The following is a 25,400-nucleotide window of genomic DNA, read 5'->3' as shown; positions in this document are numbered from 1 at the left end:
CTGACCGCCTGGTGGAAGGCACTAGAAATGACAAAAACCCAATTGCGGGCTTTCTCCCATATGGCAAAACCCCGACTTTCAATTTAACAACCAATCGTTTTATTTAGGTGTATGGGAGCAGAAAGGAATTACACATCTCCACCATCTTTTCTCAGATAATGTTTATATCATATACATCTTTGCTCCAAAAATACAAAGTAAAAAACTGAATTTTTTTTACATTATCTCCAAGTTGAAAAAATGATAAAGAAACAAATGTCAACACTTCGGGGTACGCTCCAACCGCCTGTTTTAGCTAATAGATATTACAAAGTTTTCTCTGATAACAACAAAAAAACTCTCAAAAATATATGTTACTTTCGTATACAGATAAAATGTCTTTACCCATCTCGAAATGGGAAACAGACTTGTCTATAGCTCCGGAATTTTACTTTTAGATTCAAGTTTGTGAAAACGAATTAAAATGACAAAACACACAAATTTACAACTTATCCAATATCTCTTGGGGAGTGCTGCGTTATGGTGCCCTCCCTGGTGTTCGGCGCGGTCCGTCGCTCTGTGCCAGGCGACGCGCTGTGCCAGGCGACGCGCTGTGCCAGGCGACGCGTTTCGGGGCGGGTGGGCCTCCGGGGTGCCCCGTGGTTCCCTCTCCCTTCCCCCTTGCCTGGGCTGGGTTGTGGTGGGTGGCGGGTGATGGTGGGGGGAGTCGTGGGGTGAGCGGGGGCTGTGGGCCGGTGGGGTGCCTGGTGGGCCTGCCGTGCTCCGTTCTGCTGCGTTGGGCTTGGGGCGCGGGCCGTGTTGGGGTGGGGGGCGCTCCGGGCTCCTGGGTATGCTCTGTTATGGTGCCCTCCCTGGTGTCTTGGGCGGCGCCGCGGTTCGGGGCAGGTGGGCCTCTGGGTTGCCCCGTGGTTCCCTCTCCCTTCCGCCTTGCCTCGGCTGGGTTGTGGTAGGTGGGGGTGGGGGGTAGCCCGGGCTGTGGGCCGCTGAGATGCCTGGTGGGCCTCCTGTGCCCTGTTCTGCTGCTTGGGGCGTGGGCCGTGTTGGAGTGGGGGGCGCTCCGGGCTACTGGGTTTGCTCTCTGGCCGGTGGCCCCTGCAGGGCCCGGGGGTTGTGCTTGGTCTGTCCTGACAGGGGTCGACGGCTCCCCTCTTTGGTGGAGATTTTCATGCATGCCAGATCCACCACAACAGCATCTATCGAAACTCAGACACAATCTGCTTCTTCCTCTGGTCATTGAATTGGTGGAGGCTGATGTCTGTGGATCTCACTCTACTTTATCTATCCTTCTTTCCTTTCCTCAGTCTTTCCTTTGCTCTCTTGAGATCTCCCTAATTTGTTGGAATTTAGATGTTTCTGGGGTTCGTGAAATATTCTGGTTGGTAACCTGGTGGGGAGTAGGTGATGTCTGGTCGGTGCTGGATTTCACTTTTCTTTCTTTTCTTTGATCCTTTCTCGGTTCTCCTGACAACTTCACAACTCTAGCGGGATTCTGAAGTATTCGGTTTAGGTGAACGGTATGGAATTTTTAATAGGTTTTAGGTGAATTAATGAGCACACACTCACACGCACGCACATGTGCACACACGCACCCGCACACACTCACGCACATACAAAAAAAAGAGAGAGAGAGCAATGATGATGAATCGGTAAGATTACCGAATAAACAAAACTGAGTCCTCTCTCTCTCTTTCTCTCTCTCTCTCTCAAAAAATAGACTTGCATAAATGCTTTTGTGTTATAATTTACAGCAAGTAGGTTAGCACACACATTTTCCTTCTGTATTTAATTCACATGATGCATGTTAGAACAAACCACAAATAAAATAAGTGAATAAACAACACTGTGGATATATTTGTGGTGTTTGCTTGTATTGGCTTCGGCAAAGTGGACAAAAACTACAGTGTATTCTTCCCATCGCCTTTGTAAATACAATCATGTGATCTAGTGGTTAGTATGAATTACAATATGTAATTTGGTATTTAGGTTTATCTAGTTAAGAGTAGACACAATGTCACTCACAAAATACATAATAAAAGAACTGCTCCCCAATTCTCATCACTTTTCCAATGATGGACATTTTTCTTGTGCATCTGTATGTCACATAAAGATTTTAATGTTTCTGATTAATTGATGTGGGTTTGCCTCAGCTCCACTGCGAAATGGGACCTTGTACGCCTGCTGTATAATTTAGACGTTAAAAGCATGTCAACTCAATTACACGGGATTTACTAGAAACTTGATGCAACATCCTGCCATCTGAAGATTATCATCTCAGCCAAGGACTGTCCTTTTCAAAAGCTAAGCTTTGATAATTTCGATCGCGGTTTTATGAAAACTTCAAAGAAAACAAATGTCATGCTTCATTTAGTTCACGTTAATCTGAATGTATTTCATTGTATTGGTTAATTTTGACACAAATCAACTATTAGTTACAAATAGATTTCTAATTAACATTTGTTTTATGCATTAAGCAGAAGAGTGAAACTCCCCCATGTGGCTGAGTAAGGCACTTAAATTGTCAAACTGCTGCTGGGAAAGTTAGCTACAGCTCCACTATTTTAAAGAAGGTTGAATCTCTGTCAGCGTGGAAGTATACACCGCCACTGACTGTAAACACGTGTGTGTAGACCAACACAATTAAAAATGAATTCATGTTGAGATGTTTTATTGAGATTTTCAATTAACAGTATAGGCCAAAAACAAACATTGCCATTCAAACCACATCATGGCATCAAAGGACTTCAAATATCATTAGATATTTCATAAAAGATCACATTTGGGTTGAGAGATCAGGGTTTAAGATATGTTGTGCCAATGGTGTACTTGTCATTAATTTGGAAGTAGCTTTAGGAGAAGATGGGAAGTTCCGGCACATGCACCTGGTGTTTGGTTTCCAGGCAGCAGGAAAGGGAGTGTTGTAGTGGGAGAGCAGGGCAGGCAGAGAAGACATAATCATATACAACAAGAAATGATCAGGAATCATTGAATTGGCTCCTTGCAGAGGACGATTTCAAGCTCTCCGCGGTACAGCTTCCCTCCATCAGACAGGCTCATGATGCTCTGCTTGTAGCTTGTCAGGTTCTTCAAGTCTGCCTCCTGGAGGACAAGGGGTGGTATGACAGGTCATGTATGATTGCATGAGTGCATTTCCTGCCACCAAATAAAGACATTGGTCAAGTTACTGTATACACAAAATGAGAGCTGAATAGTAAATTTCATTTTTTAAAGAATATTTTCATTTGGCATCTTATCTATTTTTGTCTTATAGAACTTTTGTATTTAGCTTTTCATATATACACTTATAAAGAAGAATGCGTGAGACCAGAATGGATTACATCCAAGAGTTACTGCTGAACTTTTCTTATCTATTGTAATTATCATCAGAATTCATATCATAAACTTAATTCACAACAATCATGTTAATTTTCTGTTAAATATAGGTGTGGGTGACAAAAGCATATTTGTGAGTTTTATTTGTGATTTTTTTTTTTTTATTCAATTCTTTACCGGTTTGTCAAAATATGTGAAACCAGCATGTGGCGTAAAAAAAAAAAATGTTGAGCAATGCTACTCTAATGGGCAAAATATCAAAAGCAGATACACTTGCACACACACTATACTCTCAATTTTCACCACCTTTTTTTAAAAGTAGTCCAGAAAAATATCCTGTTTTAGAAATGGTGACATGTAAGAAAATATGTCATTTGTACTTGCTCACAATAAAAAAATTATCATGTTCTTGATTAAGACCAGTTTGTAGTTATTGCTGGTATCACAAGTAGCCTGAATTAATGTAAAATGTATGTATCATGCGACAAACATACAATATAAATAATATGTTACAAAACAATACGTAGTGAACAAAAAATTGTGGAAAACAGTCTGGTTAGACCTCAATATTGTTTTAGGCCGAATCTTAAAACTATTTGACCCCATCCTTGTGTTTTAACTTACGTTAAAATGAACTACCAGCCTAGCTTCTAGTTCAGTTTTAACTAGATCATGTAGATCCACCACGGGGATCAAACCCATGCTGCGATTAAGTCTCTGGTGTATAAGTGCAGAGCGCTTCCCGTGAGCTAAAGTTCTGAAGGATTATTTTCTTGGCAAGGCCCGCCCTACTCTGCCTCCGATTGGCTCATCAGTCCTCATGCCTCAAGTTAGCCCCAGTCAATTAAATGGTACTCCATTTATATTAGTGTTGTTTCTATACCGTTTTTTGGCCTTCGATACCGATCCCGAGACCCAGCTTTGCAGTATCGGCCGATGCCGATACCATACCGATACCTACGTTTTTTTTTCTTCTTCTTAACATGAAAAAGCTGTCCTGCCATTGGTTCAGAGTATTCAAGGGCCAATATGATATCTTAGCTCGGCATGCAGTGAACATTCAGTTTCAGATTCAGTTTAGCGAATGTTTAACACACTTTGCGACCTTGAACAAACCCTGATGAGAAAGATACTTTTGCAAACTCCCCCTTCCAACCCTACTCCCCCTCTGTGGGCTTCTCCAAAGCTCTTGACTCACAGTCTTGTTTGTCAGGCAAAGGTCTCGTAGCAGCGCATCCAACTCTTGCTCGTCAATGTAGCCATTCCCATCCTGAAACAAAGCAAGAGAATATGTGCTGCTTTAATCCTTGACTTCCATATATTTTCAAAGTACTGTTCGTTGGATAAAGTCCATTAATTATTTCTCACGACACTGAATGCATAACAGCAAACAAGCACATACAAAGATAATCTTTGGAGTTTCTTGACTGAAATGTACCACATCTTGGAAAAAAGAGAACTTTGTACTTGGCTTTGAGGACACAGACATCTGGTCAAGCACAGTCGTGTGAAGCACTCGGCCATCATCGCGTGCCACTTGACACTTACTAGGACTCTTGCTGTGAGCTTTGTTCGAGTTTAACTGACCAGACACACGGCGCTTCTGTTACAGAACCAGTGGCAGCAGCCGTCTGTGCTCCTCAAGCAGCACTTACATCAGGATGATGACACTAATTACACACCATTTGTCCCCCCCCCCCAACACGCACACACAGTTATCGATTCACACTTCTGGCATGCAAGCACAACCTGACGATGTTGGATGACAACTTCAGATTGGTGGCGGTAGATTAAGTGGACAAACATGGACAGGTTCATTTTTATACGAGGATCATTTTAAATTGAACTGTCACCACTTTCCCACAAAAGTGAGCTTGGAATTTATTTTGTACATGAAGAATGTAGTTGTATAGGTGGCCCTATTATTGTATTGCTTTGCTTGATTGCACTCAAACGCAGCGGGGGTGCAATGCTGTGCCAGCATGTGTATGCCTACTGTTATTGGGAAAACTTAAAAATCCGTCATTCTGAGTTTTGCTATTCAGAGTATAGTTTCCGAAACTGTAGTAGGGGCCTGGAAAAAGTCTGATTGATGGGATGATGAGGTTCCAAAAGCCTGTGATTACTGATGCAGGGTAACTGCGTCACCTTGTAAACTAATCAGTTCAACTCCTATTACTTACTCCAAATAAAAGAACAGCTTTTGATTTTCTGTGCAGTAAAATTAAATTGTGTTTCGCAACCTACCTTGTCGTAGAATGTGAAGATTGCGTTGAACTGCTCACTGGTCATCTTGACACCCTTTAAAAATAAAAAGATGATTTCTACTTTCACTTCAAGGTCAAAATGATCGAACTAATCGATATACATAGAAACCATTTTCCATTTGTTATTTGCTGAACCCTACCTGGAATTTGAGCAAGAAATTCTCCTGAACAGGTAGAAGTCTGGGAGAGTGGTAAATTTAATCAGTGGACACAAAATAGTTTTCATTTATATCAAGATACAGACAATGGGTTTCAACCTAAACATTACCCGAGGGAAGCAAAATTGCACATTACCTTGCCATCTCTGAAAGGCCCAGTTTTCCATCTCCATTGAGATCAAACATCCGGAGCTACAAAGCCAAGCAGAGACGGGAAGAGGCAGAGGCAGAGGCAGAGGCAGATGAGAATGGCAGCTTATTCATAGGTTAATGCAGTCAGCATGATATAACGTTGAGCAATAGAACAATGGATGCAGTTAAGTCTAACTTTTCAAATTGGAGCTACAACTTTGCACAGAAGGTCAATAAAGGGACAATCGACTAGTTCCTTCAAGGTGAGTGGAGACCCCCCCCACCCCCCCCTCCATCAAGCTAAATTGTTGTCCATATTTACAAATAGTCATCGTATTGTATTTAGATCGAGCTGAAAAACACCTACAATAATTCTTACAAACGCCTCACTCATCCCTGAAGTGAAGTAACAAAGTGAAGCCATGTGTGATCAGTAACCTGCTTCACCAAATCAGGTCAGGCCACCTCTGGGCCTCCAAGAAGTAGCAGATGTTAGCACAAAACCTGCAGGACACGAGCTGCCCAGACCACTCGTGCGCAAAATGGAAGTCCTCGGAGTAAAATGTACACAAACATCACCTTTCCTCTCACTTGACTTTTTATTTAGCTTAATTTGTTGTCTTTAAATAAACAAAAAATCTTCAGAATCAATTAAACTCAGCATCAACAACCGAATCATATTTTATACTGTACTTCCGGTTTTTCAAATGGTGTTTAATAGCTGTTTAATACACAAGCATAAAATCTGCGTGAAATAAATGTAAATGTTTGTTTTTAAGAGCATCCACACATGGGAACGAGCCTTACTATGGTCTGTGTGTACTCGTTAAGCTTGTGCTCGTCGTAGTGTCTGTTAGCCTTCTTCAAGAGGTCCGACAGAAAACCCTGAGCAACACACACACACAAAACAAAAATATTTCATTACCGCAGAATCAGTGCACATGAATCATTTGTGTAAAACTGTCTTGAAATAATGTTTACTAATTTGGTTTTATAACACATTAAAAGTGCAGTACATTGGAAACCATCAGGGCGAGTTAACCACTTTAAGTCTTTAATCATTACAAACATGTATAAAACTAACGGGCAGTAGATAAACTGGGATATGCATTTTTACTGTTGATTCTTTCTGTTATAAGAGTTTTGTGAAGTGATGGATGATGATGGATAGGTTAAAAAAATAAATGTGAAATAAATGCAGGGATACAGTTTAAGTCAACATAGAGATTCAAGAAAAAAACTGTTAAAGGAAACTAAAGTAGACGGTACGGGTTGTTTGCGTTACTGCGAAAGCCACAGTTTCACTTCTGATGCCTACAAGCTCATTTACATTTTTAAAAAGCATGGAAGGACCCACACTTCTTTTGCACCTTGCACGTTGGAAATGTGATCCTATAACGACAAACAAGTTATGTAACCATGAGGTGACCGTGTTTACTCCCAGAGTGGGCCACTTTGCTTAACAAAATTTAAGGAAATGTTTTGATGGATGGTAGAAACGACACTGATTGCTTTTATTCTGGAAACTTCACCTGAAAAGAACGTCTTAGCTTCACTCAAACAAGTTTCTGTTCATCAAAATAGATTTATCTCCAGGAGTGAATCTCAAAATTTGGTGATGTAAACTTATTGACTGCAGACGATTTTCATCCAAGCATCCAAAATGATTTGCAAAAGTTATTGTATTTACAATGATGTCACTTTGTCCGTTGGTCATCTAAAAAGGTGTTCTGCATGTGATTGCTGTCTTTCTTCAATTGCAATATCATTGTGGTGGGTTCTTATGGCCAAGCCAAGTGAAAATGTTGAAATCAATCTTGAGATTAAAGACTTGTTTTTGAATGCAATCCTTTTGTTCCTCAACCACGCACAGCCATCTTTACTGCAAATATCAGATCAACTAAAATGTGGTTGAACCCAAAGGTCAAATGGCCATCATAGGGCAATGTCTAAGTGACGGAGCTACACTTCCTGTATGCCTTCTGCACTTTACCGCCGAGGTGCTATTGAGCAAGGTCGCCAACAAAATGCTTCTTGAGCATTCATTAAAACTCACCCCAAATGGTGTGTGCTGGCTGTGTTCACCGTAAACAAGGTTAAATACATTACATGAATTAAATGCTGAAGCACAATTTTGTGCAGCCCATGCAATAATTTATGCATACAGTTGTGCTAATAAATTTACATGACCAATAGTGTGTGCGTGTGTGTGACTTCACAACCAATCAGCTGTGATGATTTCTCAGATTGTACTTCTTAATTAATTGCTTATTCATTCATTCTGTAGTTTTACGTGAGATAGAAATGTTGGATATGCCTATTCACAAGACAATTGGACTTTTTGAAAGGTGATGTTATCAGACAGAATTACATCTTTTAATGTCTCCAATGAGTTCCGAAAAAGCCATTTAAAGAGAATGTGCAACGTCAGTGAAATGTTATTCTGGTGAAAATGTACGGTAGAAAACCAATCTTTCATGCTTGTTTGAATTTGTTACTGTGTGAACCCCTATGGCAGGCGTGTCCAAACTATGGCCCGGGGGCCATTTGTGGTCCGCTGACCATTTTAAGCGGCCCGCGGCATGCACTAAAAATTACATTTGATACTAATAAATTTGTTTTGTATACTGTAGATTTTTTTTTTTTGAAATAGGTAAATTAACTATTTATAATTATGCAAGCGTCAACATTTCTCTTCATGTACAAACCCAATTCCCAAAAAGTTGGGACACTATACAAATTGTGAATAAAAACTGAATGCAATTATGTGGAAGTTCCAAATTTCAATATTTTGTTCATTTTAAGGGAACAAATATGTTGATTGTAAATTTCATGGTGCCAACAAATCCAAAAAAAAGTTGGGACATGTAGCAATAAGAGGCTGGAAAAGTCAATTGCATTCATAAAAAACAAAACAGCTGGAGGTCCATTGGTAACTTGATTGGAGTGTAAAAAGAGCTTCTCGGAGTGGCAGTGTCTCTCAGAAGCGAAGATAGATAGAGAATCACCAATTTCTCCAATGTTGCGCAGAAAGATAGTGGCAAAATATCAGAAAGGTGTTTACCAGCAAAAAATTGCAAAAAGGTTGAAGTAATCATCATTTACAGTGCATAACATCATCCAAAGATTCAGAGAATCTGGAACAATTTCTGTGTGTAAGGGTCAAGGGCGAAAAATCCTACTGGATGCCCATGATCTTCGGGCCCTTAAACGGCACTGCACCGCAAACAGGAATGTTTACTGTAAGGGAACTCACAGAAAGGGCTCAGCAATACTTCCAGAAAACATTGAACACAATCCACCGTGCCAGCCGGCGTTGCCAGATGAAACACGACAGTACAAAGAAGCCATTTCTAAAGCAGACCAAGAAGCGGAGGCGTTTCTCTGGGCCAGGGGTTATTTAAAATGGAGTGTGGCAAAATGGAAACCTGTTTTGTGGTCAGACGAGTCATGATTGGAAGTTCTTTGTGGAAAACTGGGGCGCTATATCATACTGACTAAAAAGGACAAGGACAACCCAAGTTGTTATCAGCACTCAGTTTATAAGCCTGCATCTGTGATGGTATCATGAGTGCGTGTGGGCAGCTTCCACATCTGGAAAGGCATCGTCAATGCAGAAAGGTATATTCAGATTGGAGAACAACATATGCTCCCATCCAGGCATCATCACTTTCAGAGAAGATCTCGCATTTCTCAACACGATAATGCCAGACCACATGCAGCACCAATTGCAACATCATGGCTGGCTTTTTCACTTCTCGAGCACATTTGGCGCATCATAAAGGGGAAGGTGCAACAAAGAAAGCCCAAGACAGTTGAACAGTACGAGAGACGCGTGTTAGACAAGAATGGGACAGCATTCCTATTTCTAAACTTGAGAAACTCGTCTCCTTGATCCCCAGACGTTTGCAGACTGTTGTAAGAAGAAGATGGGATGCCTCACAGTAGTGAAAACGGCCTTGTCCCAACTTTTTTTTTAGATTTGTTGACACCATGGAATTTAAAATCATCATAGTTTTCCCTTAAAATGATATATTATCTTAGTTTAAACTTTTGACCTGTTCTATGTTCTATTCTGAATAAAATATTCAAATGTTGCACTTCCACATAATTGCATTCAGTTTTTATTCACAATTTGTATAGTGTCTCAACATTTTGGGAATTAGGTTTGTAATACTGTGGTGCATAAATATATTGTTTACATGCAAAAATTATTTCCTACACTTTCTGCTCTGCTTCTAGGTCCAAATAGTGAATATATCCCATGAATGATTTCCAAGTAACTGCTTTAAAATTTGTTAGTTTATGATAGATTGCTCCTGTTTCTCGACCACCCCAAAATCTTGTAAAATCCTAAACTATTTACCTCATAGAAAATTGTTCCAACTCGATCCGACTTTACGACAGTGATTTATACACTGATCCCAACGTTGGATTGGTGTATCTAGGCATTTATTAGCACAATTGTACGTGTGTGTGTGTGTGTGTGTGCACGCGCGTGCGCGTGCGCGTGCGCATGCATGCATGCATGCGTTCATGTATATGCAAACCTCATGTATACACTTAAACAGCCCTCAGATCCCAACTAGATAAGCACCAGCATCTGATGACAAACTAAAGGGGTAATTATGAGTTTGCTAACACAAATAAATGTAGGAGATTGTTTCTGCAACATGCAGTTCACTCTTTTTATTGGTGTGCACCATTTAAAAATTAGTCGGTAAGACAGCAGTAACCATTAACAAATGCATACAAATCAAAACTCGGAGTTCATTAGCAAAAATAATAATACACAATAGAGATAAACAAACAATGGTTTGAATATCGCAGGCGTTGGGCGAAATCCAGCCCCTTATGTCACAATTTGTAAATGTAATCTATACTATTGGTCAGTCAACACATTTGTGTAATTTTAACAAGCCAATTGTCCAAATGTGGAAAATGGCTTGCACTCTTTCACAACGCAATGTCAATGGTTGAATAAAAATGCCATTTTTGGGGTCTCCTGAAAAGTGATGATGATGAAGGAGGAGGATTCCGCCCAACACCAGCGATGAAAAAGAGGGATTGGTTATTACAATTTGTGCTCAGAAGATTCAGTGGATGAGGGGGAGGAGAAAAGACAAAATCAAAAATGACAATTCACAAGTTAAACATGTTTTTTTGTAATGGTAACGGCATTTCCGTCATTTAAGACGCTGTTGCTTGATTGGTAATTTTGTTCAAATCAAATTCAAACCTTCAATTCGTTGGCTTCAATGTAGCCGCTGCGGTCTGTATCGTATCGACGCCATGCCTGAAAGAAATGGGAAAAGCAAAAAAAATAAAATACACTTTTATATTTTGTTTCCAAGTTTGAACTCTAATACACAGACAAAGGAAGCAAGGGACAGAAGGATACGAGCAAGGAAAAGATGGTCCCTTTAATGAATGTTTTAATCTAGCAGCTGTCCATGTCCAAAGAAGGACTCCTTGTCAAAGATGGATGGTCCTCCCCCTTTTTTCATCTCCCCGTCGCTCCCCTTCTCGTTTGCTTGGCTCTGCAGAGAGGAGCTCGCAGTGGTGTTATCAATTATACATGACCCTGAAAATAGAAGGTCCTGCTTTCTCATTCTAACCCTTTAAAATCTCTTTGCTCACTTCCTTCTCTACACACCCTTCAACAAAGACCGATTAATCCTCCTTTCTTGTTTTATGTTCTCCAACTCTGGCGTTCGGCTTCCCAGCATCGACATTTCATTACGTTTCCTCTGTGACGGTTTGCAGCTACCCATCCGTTGTATCCTCCAGACATTCTCCTTTCTTTGCCCTCCTTCTCTCATTTCATAATTTTCTTTGAATGGCACTGGAGAGAAGGACACATTTTCCCCTTGTATGCAATTGGTTCATTCTTTTATTGCTGCAAATCTAACAGGAAATCTGCCATATTCTTATCTTCATCGGGGATTTGGTGGAATAATTATTTCATATTCCATGTAGCTTTCAAGGCCATGAGTACAGCTCTGTGTTATTTCTACAATCATTCATTATTCATACTGCACACAGCACCAAAGGTATTTTACCAAACTTGGGATTATTAAATAGATTTCATACATTTGCTATAAATAATTATTTTCTGAAATGCCTGTATTAAAGTATGTTGTCCCACCACCATAAAAAGACTGTGAAAGAAGGTTAATGCCATGCTATTAATGTTTTAGGGCACAACTGTTTTGCATTGAGCTTGTGATGGAGATTTACCAGTCACATGGTTCATCCACCAAAATTTGCATTTACTTCTTTACATGTTTGAACCTGAAACCTGACAGGAAGTGGGTTCAGACAAAACATTGGGATTTGTTTGCTGTGCTTGATAGCCCTGTCTCAAGCCTCTGCAATAAGAAGTAAATCTAGATAGAACCCTTTTCCTTCTGTTTATATAAATGTCAAAAGCTGATTAGCCAAATCCTTTCATCATGCGCTCCAGGCAGGTCAGAGGATAATCTGATGATTTATTTTAAGGCAACATTTGTAAAATGACATTTTAGGGGCTGCATGAAGTGATCACTTTTCGCTACAGCTGAACAGCTTATTATTGACAATTATGACTGACGAGGCTGAGGACTGTTTGCAGAACTTTGGGCAAAGGTCCTCTCAAATAGTTTTTCATTGAGAAATACAGTATTGCTTATTTGACATTTTTCTTACTTTTACATTTATTTATTTGTTTGTTTGTTTATGCTCTGAAAGTGCTTCATAATAAATTTAGGTTATTTGATATATCATACATTCATACAGCAAGTTACCAGTAATTAACTTGCAGTACATGTAAAGCCAGGAAAATGTGGACTGTTACATTACGTTTTAATAACAAAAGTAAGCCTTCAAGCCAAGTCTTGTTGAGAAGGCACAACATAAGAAGATATAAGTAATAATACAAATAATATTTACCGCCATGAACTCAGCACTGGAACTGACAAATTGTCTGAAGCAGAGCAAGAAGTTCTCTTCAGTGGGAAGAATCTGGGCCAGCTACAGAGATAGAATGAAAGAGAAATTGGAGAGATGAGAACAAATGATAGCACAGTATTAAGTGATGGCGGCTGGAAAACTTTTTGACTGTTAAGTTGTAAAATCCTACATAAATAATATACCATAACCTGCGGAAGCCCAAGGTGGATCTTGTTTTATTCAAGTGTTTGCATGTTTAAACTTACAAATTACTATTCCTTTGAAAAAGGCATTATCGCAAAATGGTTGCTATACAAAATGGGTGCTTTTGATTGACATTTCTTCACTTTGATTACCAGTATAGTAGCATGTTCTGGGGTCTCCACATGAGTGAATATTGAAATAATTAAACTAAGTCTATAAACCCAAATGTATACCCTTGAAACACATTATTGTAGCACTTACTGAATTTAGTCAACATCTATTCAGAACTGAGTTATTATTTAAATGAGGAGTTGATATCTTCTCAGTCTTAGTTCTACTGGACCCGAGCACTGCCTTTAAGTCAACTATGTGATCTTATCACAGAGATTCAAATGCTGGGTGTGAATATTTGGTAATGCTATAAACTGGTTGAAGTCCTATCTCAAGGACAGGATGTACTTTTTGTTAAAAATGGAAACCGTGTGTCAGACCAAGTGGCTATGACCTGTGGGGCTCCTCAGGAGTCAATCCTGGGACCCCCGATTGTTCAATCTCTAAATGTTCCTTTTAGACCAACTATTGCGCATCATATAAATTGTCCTCCAACAACTATGTGAATGTTACTACATGTCACTGATGGCAGGTGAACATGGGCCTGTAGATTCACCCTGTCACGGCAGAACAGATCAGTGTCTGAATACAAAACAATTGCCTCCAGCTAATTTCAACCAAAAATTAAATCATTGTTTATGGCCCACAGAAACAAAGAGGATGTGTTATCAGTCACGTTGAGACACTCTCGCTTAAACATAATAATCAAGTTAGAAACCTCGGTGGTATATTGGACTTGATCTTGGATTTTAACCGCCATATAGAATCAATACCATCATCAGCTTTTTAAGATCTCAAAAACATTCCCCAGATCAAGAAATACTATCTAAATTGACTTAAAGAGACTAATTATTTTTTCTTTTCTTTTTTTTTAAATCTCCAGCAGGTTAGACCAACGGCGACCAAGGGATGCCATCAAGCTGAAGAAGGAGTTTTAATTAAAACGGCTCCTGTCGACAGCACCCTGGAAAATTAGAAAGATTCTCCTTCACCGGAAATGAGGGTGTGGTCAATTTAACACTCAAGGTAGTGCTACTCAAGCTACACCCAACATCCACCCCAACTCTCAAGGAAATTTACTCTGATAACTTTTTATCCTGACGCTGCTTACTGCTATTGCTATCTATAGCAAGAAGCTGATGTTGCTAAAAATAAAGTAAATACTGTATTTAAAAATATAGTTTGTGTAATTATTTTTGTTGTGTGTTTACTTTTACAGCAAACTCCAATTGGGGTGTTATTGAACAGCTTAAAGGAGAATTGTGGAATTTGTACTCATGACTGCCATCTCTGGCCTAAAGTGTAACTACAGCCTCTGTGTCAAGCTCGTGCATGGTGCACGTGGGAGGGAGTACGTACTCGAATAAACTTTTTTTTTTTTCAGTTTTCTTGGAGTCGGAGCTGGACTTTGGGCTGTGCTTGAACCTCATGTTTTTTTATTCCAATTTACATCTCAATTGTGTCATACGCCAATGCTACATGTTTGCGGGGACGAACATGAGAAGCGAAAATCGAATCACAATTTACTTTTGATTAATTGCACATTCCAACACACAACTGCTACTATGACAATTCACTGCAATGCATTAAGCATTTCTGGTGGAAAGGTCAGATAAAACACACAGTCAATATATTGACAAGCAACTGAGATGCCACCTGACTGAAAAAATGACTTCTATTGTTAGATGTGTGATGAGCTAAGGTTGTGTAGATATATTCAATAGTTCAGTGCAAGTACATTTCCAGGTTGAAACGCCATCAAAGGTTTTTACTTTCTAAAGATGAGGAGTTACTGCAGCGCCAGCTCAGTGGCCTAGTGGAGTGTCCGCCCTGAGACTCGGAGGTCATGGGTTCAGTCCCCGGCCAGGTCATACCAAAGACTATAAAATTGGGACCCATTTGCCTCCCTGCTTGACACTCAGAATTAAGGGTTGGAATTGGGGGGTTAGATCACCAAATGATTCCCGAGCGCGGCTCCTGCTGTTTCTCACCGCTCCCTCAGGGGATGGGTCAAATACAGAGGAAGAATTTCGCTTAGGTGGGTGTAACAGTCAATGATACTTTAACCTTCACTCCTGCTGTGTGCCACACGCAGATTTTTGGTTTTGAGTTTTTACACGTTTCCCAGTGAGCCAGGCCAGAACTACAAAGGTGACGTAAAGTTAATATCCTCAGAGACAATTTTGCCATCACAACAGATGTAAGAGTCAGTCAACAGCAGTTAACGTGCCGTCTCCCTATTCACTCCTGCTAATTTGCTCGGGCCAAGCCAGCTGCTTCCATCACGAAGCTCGAGAAACTCAAGCCAATCAAATCAGTTATCAGTGCCACAGATGTTTGTTATCTAATGAGGGGAGGGGTATATTTTATCCAGAAAGTGTTGATAATCTCCCATGATTAATAATAATAAAGACACATTTGAATCTACGAAATTATTAAATGAACCAATTCTTAATAAAAGACGCTTACTTGCTGTTGGTCACACATGAGAAAGGTCTAAAAATGATCTTCAGGAGCATTTAATGTTTCAGTTGTATGTGCCAGTTTCATTTTTCAATGAAAAGTCCTATGCATCATAACAAGGATCCACCCAGTCTGTGTCTTACCTCTGACATCTCAATTCTTCCATCTTTGTTCTTGTCAAACTTCTGCATGAAATCCTTCATCTTTTCTCTGAATGTTGGGTTTGAAGGGTCCTACAAACATAACATACATACCGTTATGAAGTAAAAATCAAATGTAAGTGCATGCGTAGAATGTGTTGAACGTCTACTTGACTCACCACGCCTGCTCCTATCCGGGCGGATCCCAACTCCCGAAAGAAATTCTCCAACTCCTTCCCTTCTATATAACCATTGCCTTGTAGAGACAAGGGACAGAAAAAGACACAATTGACTGAAATTCAATTTTAATTTAAAGGGGTTCACAAAACTCTGTCATTTACCATTAAGGAATTTCTGCCATTCAAAGTAGACCACATCCATTTTCAGGTGAATCAAATGTACTTGACTAAATATAACCATACAACCATGTGAACCTTTTGTAAAGCGCTTTAAGCACCAATATTATTCTTATTATTAATATTAATATTTTTTACTACTACAATAATAATAATAATAACAATAATAATAACGATAATAATAATATATAGCATATTATTATTATTATTATTGTTATATGTTATATATTATTATTATTATTATTATTATTATTATTATTACCATACTTTTTTTTTGCTAATGTTTGAATAAAGTGCATTGCATGAAAGCTACTGAACGCAAGAAAATTCTATTTTAAATCGCTATTGTCACCTGTTGATGAAAAATGAAACTGCACACTCCTTTCTTCACGTACACAATGCGCACATAACCTCACGTCCGCAGACAGAGGTAGGGAAATTTGTGCCCAGAATCCAGTCTGAAAATGATTGGCCAATTGCTTGCAGGAGTTTCCATTGTGAACAGCTAAGGTGTCAATCTACGAATTAAAATATGTTTCAGCCATAAATGGTCAAATAAAAAGGGTATTGTAAAGATATTTTTGGGCAAACTGTTACAAAGAGCAGCTTTAAAGTCCAGTCTAGAAGTAATAAGGCATGGGTCACTTTTTCGAAGAGTGCTCGACAGAGGAATGACCTGATTTTGGTTAATAAGTGTGCAAAGAATGACTTCATATTCAAGATAAATCCCAGATTCCGGGCTTCCATCAAGATGGACCACAATTAATCACTTGTGTGTCAATTGTCATAGAATGTCTATTATTACAAATGCGAGAGTCATTCTTAATTACATTTTGACAGTTTTATTTCAAACCCATTACAGTCATGTATAAAGACAAAATCCTAAAAACTAACATTATCCAAATACTTTGAACCACACTGTATACTTTGCATGAAAACAGCTTTCCAGTCATGCAGATGCCTCTTCTGCACGGATAAGTCCAGAGTGTCTATTAAACATGAGCCTTTTACCAGTCACACTCTTCCTTCCCTTCTGGCTCAATAGATTAACCAATTAAATATCATAATGCAAAGTGATGACTGCACACACTGTCCAGCTATTTATGGAAAATCAGCTTCCTAAATTTTGAACGTGATGATCCATAGGTGGCTTTTATTATTCCAGAGGTATCGATGAAATCATCAGCAAGTGGACGGCAATGGGGAGCATTTTGAGCCAGTGTTTTTTTCATAACTGTGAAGTTAGTGAAGTTTAAATGTTTATAAGAGCCCGAGTACTTCATAATTGCCTTTACTCTTGTGAATTAGATGTTGTCCATCATGATTGCTGTCCTTTATCCATCCATCAATCCATGTTCTTGTCAGAACAGCTGTTGTCTATTGCTTCTGAATTTCACTGAGCAGGCCTACTTTACGTTATGCCTTATTTTTATTCTGAATGTGATGCTCCTTGGAGAAAAAAAAAGACATTCAGAAAGCAAATAATGGTGCTCCTTTTGTGAATGTGTGCCAACATCTTTTACCAAGCCCGTCGGATGACTGGACAGATGGCTCCAAACGATTTGACTAGCTGCTTCTATAAAGCCCTGGAAGGCAAGGCAGCACTGCCTCATTTAACATTAACAAAGATTATTATGCCATCTACTTCCTCTCCTCTTCCTCAAACTAATCATCTCGCGCTCTCATCTTCTCTTTCATTCTACTGACATTTAGCGGCTTTTTTCTATACTCAGACATTGTGTGCGTGTGTGTGCATGTGTGCGTGTGTGTGTATGGGGACATGTACTGTATGTGCTCCTTAGTGATGTTATCACAACTCATAAATGCTTTCTCCTGCTGCTTCCATAAGTAGGACAGCCTCCCTGCTATGAAGCCTCTCTCCTGTAGGTCTGACTGACATTTAGCTCTCTAGGGATAAATGACCTCAGAGACAATTAAAGCAAGTGCATTGTGGTTAAATACAAGGAAAGCAGCATGAGATGCCAATAACAAATGATTTTATGAATTCCCTAAGGAGCCATCATCTGTTCAATTGAAAGAAAGATAGAATCATATATCACTGTAAATGCATGTTTTAAAATATAAACAGCTCTTTCTTTCATTCAGCACAATCTATTTTTTTTTTATCTAAATATAGACTATTTGGTAAATTAAGAAGCACTTGTACCACAATAAGTAAAAAAACAAAAAAACAATTGTCTTTATTTTGAAACCATTTCTGCATAAGAAGTTTTATCTCCTCTAGGTTTTACCCCAGGGCCAGCTGTATTTCATTGTTTCAGATTTGTAATGTGTGCCTGGACATGTACCAATGGATGCCATATGCTTTATCCACAAGTTTGCCTATATTTTGAGCAACAATCAATACTAGGGTTATTTCCCTATCACCAGTGTTTACTTATTACTTTGAGGAGTCATTGATTGTATATCCGAAGGAAACTGAAATTATTAGGAGTAAAATTAAGGTGGTTGAAAGAGAAGAAGGAATATGTGGAAGTGAACAGACCCCACACAATCAGGGTGTACAACAACAACATGGGAAGAGTCTTTATATGTTCCAGAATGCCATCAAGCTGCCACACCTCCACCTCAGAGGATCATTGCACCGATGGGTTGACGTCAGACTATTGATTCTATTATTTGCCCATTCATGCTGATAAACATGGACGATGCAAATTGTGCAAGACTGGCTAAACGCAAATGGCCTGCCTGAAATGCAAAATAGTTTCTTGGATTACCACACGAAGAAGTGACATTCAGTCATGCCCTTCCCAAGTAGGATTTTAGATGTCTGTATAGGATTATTGGTATTAGGCTATAGTTTGATGCAAGGGGATAAAAAAATTGTTGTTATTGTTATTATTGTAATTTTGTCCTATTGTAATTTATTGGGTGTACCCCGCCTACTACCCGAAGTCAGCTGGGATAGGCTCCAGCGCCCCCCGCGACCCTTGTGAGGACAAGCAGTTAAGAAAATGGATGGATGGATGTAATTAAATGTTTTTCATTTTTTTACTCACCAATTTGTTTTTGTTGTTATTGTGCCACTGTTAAGCATTGTGTAACATTGTTTTGAAACCTGTTATGCAAATATAGTTAGTGTTCATACCATATTCCGTCTTCTGCGTTTTTACCACACCGGGCCAATGATTTGTAACATCCCAGAATGCATTGTACGTGAAGGTTTTTCCCCCCAAAAATTCAGAATTGTATACTACTACCCCATATTAATAATTTTCCACGAATATCAGACCAAATTTAATTTGAGCCTCAGAGGGTTAAAATCTGCATCAGCCAGCAAAGTAAAAGGTTTGCCAAACCACTAAGTATACATACATCCCATTAGTGGTGCAAAGGATCATCATTGATCCATGGTCGGTGCGGATCAGTCCACACGGTTCGGATCACGCCCGATCCGCGGATTGGTTGGTGGGGGAAAAAACTAAAACAAAGTGCGTAGTCGATACGATTCTGACATGTCAAGGAAGCTGAAACATACTCAACGTAACACGCTAAGCCTAGCTTCAAAATAAAGTTGACCAAATACTGTAATACATTGACGGCAATGCAAATAGCCTTAGTACACAGTTTTACTTTGAAGTTCGCCCACGTTGTGGCGTGAAAGCTAGCTTTACTTCACTTTTAGACGTTTCTTTGATTGACATTGTAGTTGCGACCAACATCACCACAACGCTATCTCAAACTCATATTCAATCGCTAATTTAGGACGCTAAAAAAACGCTAATTAATTATGCCATCATTGTATAATACAGCAAAAGTCTCCGACGTAAGTCACTAGGGGCTAGCTGTTAGCATTACAAATGTGCATGAGTGCGTGGCTGCCGGCTGGTAAGTAAGTTTGACAGCTGGTAACTAACTTACTTTAATTCGTTTTCAATATTCTGGACCAAGGCTACTTTGTAATTCACTCTCAGGAAGGAAATGTGCCTTAAATTGCACGATGAGGTATTTTCATTATTAAAAAAGAAAAAGAAAAAAAAAGATACATAGAACTTTGTCTTCATTTATTTTATAAAACACTTGTGCCCATTAAAAAAGAAAAACATTCAACTCAAAATGTCAAACTTAGCTGTTTAGATTATAGGAACACAAATTTAAGCCATTAAATTAATACCTTGTTATTTTACACATGAACCATGTAAAAATAAGAATGTTTCTGCTAGGGCCGACCGATTATATTTGGCTGCTTATCGCCCTTCAAACATCGGCCAAAACAATCGGCCAATTTGGCTAAATGGCCGATTTTTTTCCCCTTAAAACGTTATTGAAGAAATCCAAAGTTTCAGACGCTGTGGAAGTACCCTGAATGCACCATTTTGTTTGTCTAGCATTAGCAACTAACAAGTGTTTAATGTGTGTTATTCTGTTTTCCCTAAGCGTCTTTTAAGCTGTTTAATGACACCCCAGTTGGAGTTAACTATAAAACTAAACACACAACAATAATAACTTACATCCAATGTATATTTAAATACAAAACATGCTTCATTTTTAAAACATCGCTAGCCTAGCGCTAATGCTAAAATCGAAGGAAGGATCCCATTCAAATGCTAACAGGAAGTTAACTTCTGGAGTGTTTTTCCTTCAAATAACAAATATTCACACACAAATGCTGTGGAATCACATACCCACAGGTAAGATAACACTAGTTTCTGCCTCATATTGCACTTAAAAGTTGTGTTCCGAAATCCTGAAAATCCCGAAATTTGTATTGGCTTTCATAACTCAAAAGCTCCGTTTACGTGTTACTCTTCTTCTTTTTTTTTTGTCTCCTTGAAAATCCATGAAGTACTATTTATCTTTTTTTTCTTTTCTTTTTTTGGGCTGATCTGAAAAACAATCCGATCCGTGACTCAAATCCGTGATCCGATCCGAACCGTGACTTTGGTGATCCGTTACACCACTACATCCCAAAAGATTCTTGTTAAGACACCAAGCTTGAGTTTCTTATTCTAAAACTCTCCAAACCATAAGCAGTGGAACAAAAAAAATCATATTTTAAGGCTATGTAAAGAGCATTTTGCGTTCAAAGGAACTTGCAGTCCAGTAATTTTAAATGTTTGGTCTTGGCATGTGGGTGATTTTGATTCATATTCAAGATTTCATAGCCATCTTAACAAAAAGTGTTGACAGCAAAGGTACTATAATTAGCAGGAGGAAGTGCAGGTGTTTTTTTTTTTCAAGCTTTGAACGGAATGAATTAAAAAAAAACCTGACCGGGACAGCAGAGAAAGATGAGAAGGACGCAGCACACAGAGGAGCTACAAGACGCAGGCGCAATCCAGAAGAGATTTGATCCTGCACCAACAGGGGAATAGAAGTGGTTTCATCATCTCTGGATGCATCCTCCTATGTATTTTTAGCTACTAACTCTGTGATGTTTGTTCAATCTCAGCAAACAAATTAGCTCTCCTTTATTTCTGCTGAGCAAGAAGACACTCCCAGTAATGAGGGAAGAACTCACACACTGCAGCTAAATGTGTGGATGCGCTGGTCGCATTTGATTAGCAAAGTAGCTTTTTGCAAAGTACAATATATGTAAAAAGAAGGGGGAAAAATAGGACTCCAAAACCAAAACAGTGGTGATGCTGATATCCATAAACTCCAAGCAGAAGCTAGACAGCCCCTCATTCCACTTTCATTTCTCTGTGGAATAACTTTCAGCACAACAGCAGGCGTCGTCAAAACAAACTTCAGGATTATCACCCAGGGGAGTGTACATGCATGTAAAGCAGGTGAAATGGACATCTGCATGTGAGGTTCAAAAATAAGCAAAACATTAAAATTGCTCTAGTCAAATAGAAGATATTCACTGGACAATCACCCAGCCTGTTGACTCTTGACATTATTTTAATGTTTATTTGACAAAACGGGCAGCAAGCACTCTGGGTGCATGTTTTTCTTTACTTTCAAAAACCTTTATATGAGGATACCTGAAGAATCAAAATTGTCTATCTGTGAATGCAGGTGTGAATAGTTTATTGCTTGTAACCCCCCTCCCCTCCCCCGCTCCCCTTCCCGCAGTTTAAGTGATATATTGCCTCCATCCAGTGTCCTATCGATCACAAACACGCACACACACGTAGAAAGGGGAGGGGCGGTGGGGGTACTATTGATGAATTACAACATTGATAATTTCATGCTGACAGACACTGGATCAATAAAACCTATAGTTGGGAGAGATTTTTTTTTAACTGCATAAAGATGTCACCTGACACTGCACTTATTGACAAAATGTCACCAAGCATGCTTATGAATGGTAATGGAAACCAATCTAATCAACGTTCAAAAGCACTTTAATCCTAAACAATTATTTGCAATCTAACAAATCAAATTTTACGACTGTTAAAACCGTTGTTGAAATATATTGTATACTGTACTACATCACCCCCCCCCCCCACCCACAAACACACACACACTTTGATTATCTGAAACTAATTATGTGTTAAAATAAAGATAACAAAGCAATGAACACACTTGAACCAGTTTATGAAGACAATATTATCCATTACACAAATAATTGTGAAGGCTACTCTTTAAGTTATGCACACTTTCCCCTTCTATCACTGCATAACGATTGGCATTTTTCTCGCGTTGTCATTAAACCCTCATTAACAGCGTTAAAATCATCAGCAGTTGCCACCAAATGCAAAACAGCACAACTTAATTGGATGAAAACGGCCTCACCATCGGCATCAAAATGTTTCCAGATGTCGAGGAACTGGGACGCGGTGACTTCGGCCAGGTGCAGGTGAGGAGGCTGTGCTTTGTTGGCCATGATGCTGCGCGCGGATGCTGCACGTCTAGAGTCCGCTGCTAACTTTTCTGTGGCTCTTGTCAAACTCGAGCGTCAAGACTCACAGTGGCGCGCCGCCCGCTCTCTCGCTGCTTTTTAACTCTGTACTGGCCGCTAGGGGCGCATTGCGCACCTACAGCATCTCATCTCATCCGTTCTCTGAGCGTGCACTCAGCGTGTCTCTTGCGGTGTGTTTTCCTGCTGCTGTGCATCTGTGTGTGTGCGTGCGCGCGCGCGCGCGAGCGTCAGCACATCTAAGTGCCTGCCAGGGCTTTGCCAATGTGTGCGAGGCTTCACAGACATTAATTAGAGCTCACACACTAATCACATTTCCCACATTGCCTCCAGCAAGCAGTGATTAGCCCACATAATAAATGTAAATTCTGGGAAATCATTTTTCATTTAGTGTGCTGTACAGTATAGACGGACAAAGCCATGGGAGAATGGATGAAGAAAGCAATGCTTATACATTTACTTAACTTCACTGCTTATTATATTCAAGGAAAGTATTAAAGCAGTGACGAACTATGCATGGCATCTGTCCCAAGAAGTATTTCCTTTTTATTGGATAGAACCTGTGAAAGACGTGAATATAATAGGCTATAATTAACACAGATTTGTGAAGTAGAAAAATATAATTCATTAATTTCTGTTCCTGTACAGTCTTTGAGGTTTCACTTCAATAGGATTCCATCATTACTTTATTGGGGTGAAACTCCAGATAAAAAGGCATATCTACCAATACCAACCTATCTATCTATCTATCTATCTATCTATCTATCTATCTATCTATCTATCTATCTATCTATCTATCTATCTATCTATCTATCTATCTATCTATCTATCTATCTATCTATCTATCTATCTATCAGTACTCAACACTTGTGTAGTCATGATACCGATACCAAGTACCTGTACCGCTACACCCTAAAAACGGATTGGCCAAATTAACCCCCCAAAAAGGTTAAATTTGACCAATCTAGTTAGTAGTTATGTGTCCGACAGATCCTTTGGTTAACACAACCACTCTAGAATGGTAGGTGTTTTCAACCAATATATATTGGTTATTTGGCCAACCGATACAAATTGGTCATTCTGACCAAGATATTGGTTAATCTGTGTTAGAGGCTGACAAAAAGAGTACCACTGATTGTCACAACCATCTAAGTGGTGCAAAAGTCGTTCTCCGCATTTGACCCATCCCCTTAGGGAGCAGTGAGTAGCCACACTCGGGAATCATTTGGTGATCTAACCCCCCAATTGCAACCCATAATGCTGAATGTCAAGAAGGAAGGAAAATGGGTTCCATTTTTATAATATTTGGAATGACCCGGCCAGGGATTGAACACACAACAACCCAGTCTCAGGGCAGACACTCTACTAGGTCCACCACTAGGTCATGCTGGTCATGCCTAGTGATCTATCTAGACACACATTTTTAAACACTATTATTTATATATTATAATATATTGTATTCACTTATAATAATAATTAATAAATACATTTAGAATACAATAAATTGATACAATAAATATATTTCCAAGTGATCTATCTAGACTTTCTATTTTAACCAATTTCATTGGTTGTTTGGTTAACCAATAAAATATGTATGCCCGTAAACACCCAGAATGGTCAATGCCTGACCAATCTATTGGTTAATCAAGTCAATATGAGCTCAACCAACTAGATTGGTATTTTTTTTACCAATCCATTTTAGAGTGTAGTACTGTACTTTTGATACATAAAATACCCCACCTCCAAAAAAAAAAAGGACAGATAATTTTAAAGAAAGTCTTGTATATCTCAATACAACATCTTTCCTTAAAATTGCATGAAATTAATTTCCTAACAAGATGTAATGTGTATTTTTTTATGTTTGATATTTCTTCTGAAACAATATTGATCTGCCTAGTCTTGCATGTAGAGGAACTGGTCAGGGTATTTTTTTATTGTTATTCTATTTTTTTCCTTTCGGACGGATCACATCAATTACAACATCAACACCATCTGAAGGAAGGGCTGACGGCTTGAAGCCATGGTTTATTAATCCCCGTCCCCAGAACCAGAATTCTTTTAGATGCATCAAACATCGATTATCACTATTTCCTTGTGCTTTGCCACTTTCTGATTGGCTTTCAGAACTCAAAAGCTCAGTTTACTTATTACTCTTTTTTTTTTGTCTGATCGTGAATAAGCACATTTTCAGAAATGCTGAATACGTTTTTAAAGCTAAAAGCCAATGGAGCTATACATTTAGGTTCTTGTGCATGTGATCTTCCCAACAGAGGGTGGCATGTTTTATCACCACATTTTTTCATGCACTACATTGGAGATAAGTAGTGCTCAGTGCTGTAAACGAATGCTGATGTCACCAAATGTAAACGGGCCAGTCAACCTAAATCAGGTAAATAAGAACAAAAAGTGCATCTTCATGCTCAGAAAAGATTCTTTGCTGAACTTGATCTTGCACAAAGGTGAAGCAGTAATTTTCCAGC

The 25,400-nt window shown here is 39.1% G+C and overlaps 1 protein-coding gene across 1 annotated transcript; it reads right to left on the bottom strand.

Moving 5' to 3' along the window:
- Positions 1-2,648: 2,648 nt before the first annotated feature.
- calb2a (calbindin 2a) lies at positions 2,649-23,058 on the bottom strand. Its single transcript, XM_086074637.1, has 11 exons — positions 22,797-23,058; positions 15,915-15,991; positions 15,739-15,828; positions 12,818-12,898; positions 11,127-11,183; positions 6,695-6,772; positions 5,892-5,947; positions 5,738-5,777; positions 5,578-5,631; positions 4,529-4,600; positions 2,649-3,096 (listed from the first exon to the last, which is right to left on the bottom strand). The coding sequence occupies exons 1-11, from the start codon at positions 22,885-22,887 to the stop codon at positions 2,980-2,982; spliced, it is 813 nt and encodes a 270-aa protein (XP_085930763.1). The 5' UTR covers positions 22,888-23,058; the 3' UTR covers positions 2,649-2,979.
- Positions 23,059-25,400: the final 2,342 nt, after the last annotated feature.

The sequence above is a fragment of the Leptonotus elevatus genome, chromosome 4 (assembly GCF_054856555.1).
Source record: "Leptonotus elevatus isolate MCC_2025b chromosome 4, RoL_Lele_1.0, whole genome shotgun sequence".
Lineage (NCBI taxonomy): Eukaryota > Metazoa > Chordata > Actinopteri > Syngnathiformes > Syngnathidae > Leptonotus > Leptonotus elevatus.
This window is presented reverse-complemented; position numbering and strand designations above follow the sequence as displayed.

Bases quoted from the DNA above. Each gene is read 5' to 3' on its own strand.
- calb2a (XM_086074637.1), bottom strand. From the start codon at position 22,887: ATGGCCAACAAAGCACAGCCTCCTCACCTGCACCTGGCCGAAGTCACC. The intron at 15,829-15,914 runs GTGAGTCAAGTA...TTATGTTTGTAG, and splicing joins CCCGGATAGGAGCAGGCGTG to GACCCTTCAAACCCAACATT. The intron at 6,773-11,126 runs GTTTGAATTTGA...TGTGTTGCTCAG, and splicing joins TTGAAGCCAACGAATTGAAG to GGTTTTCTGTCGGACCTCTT.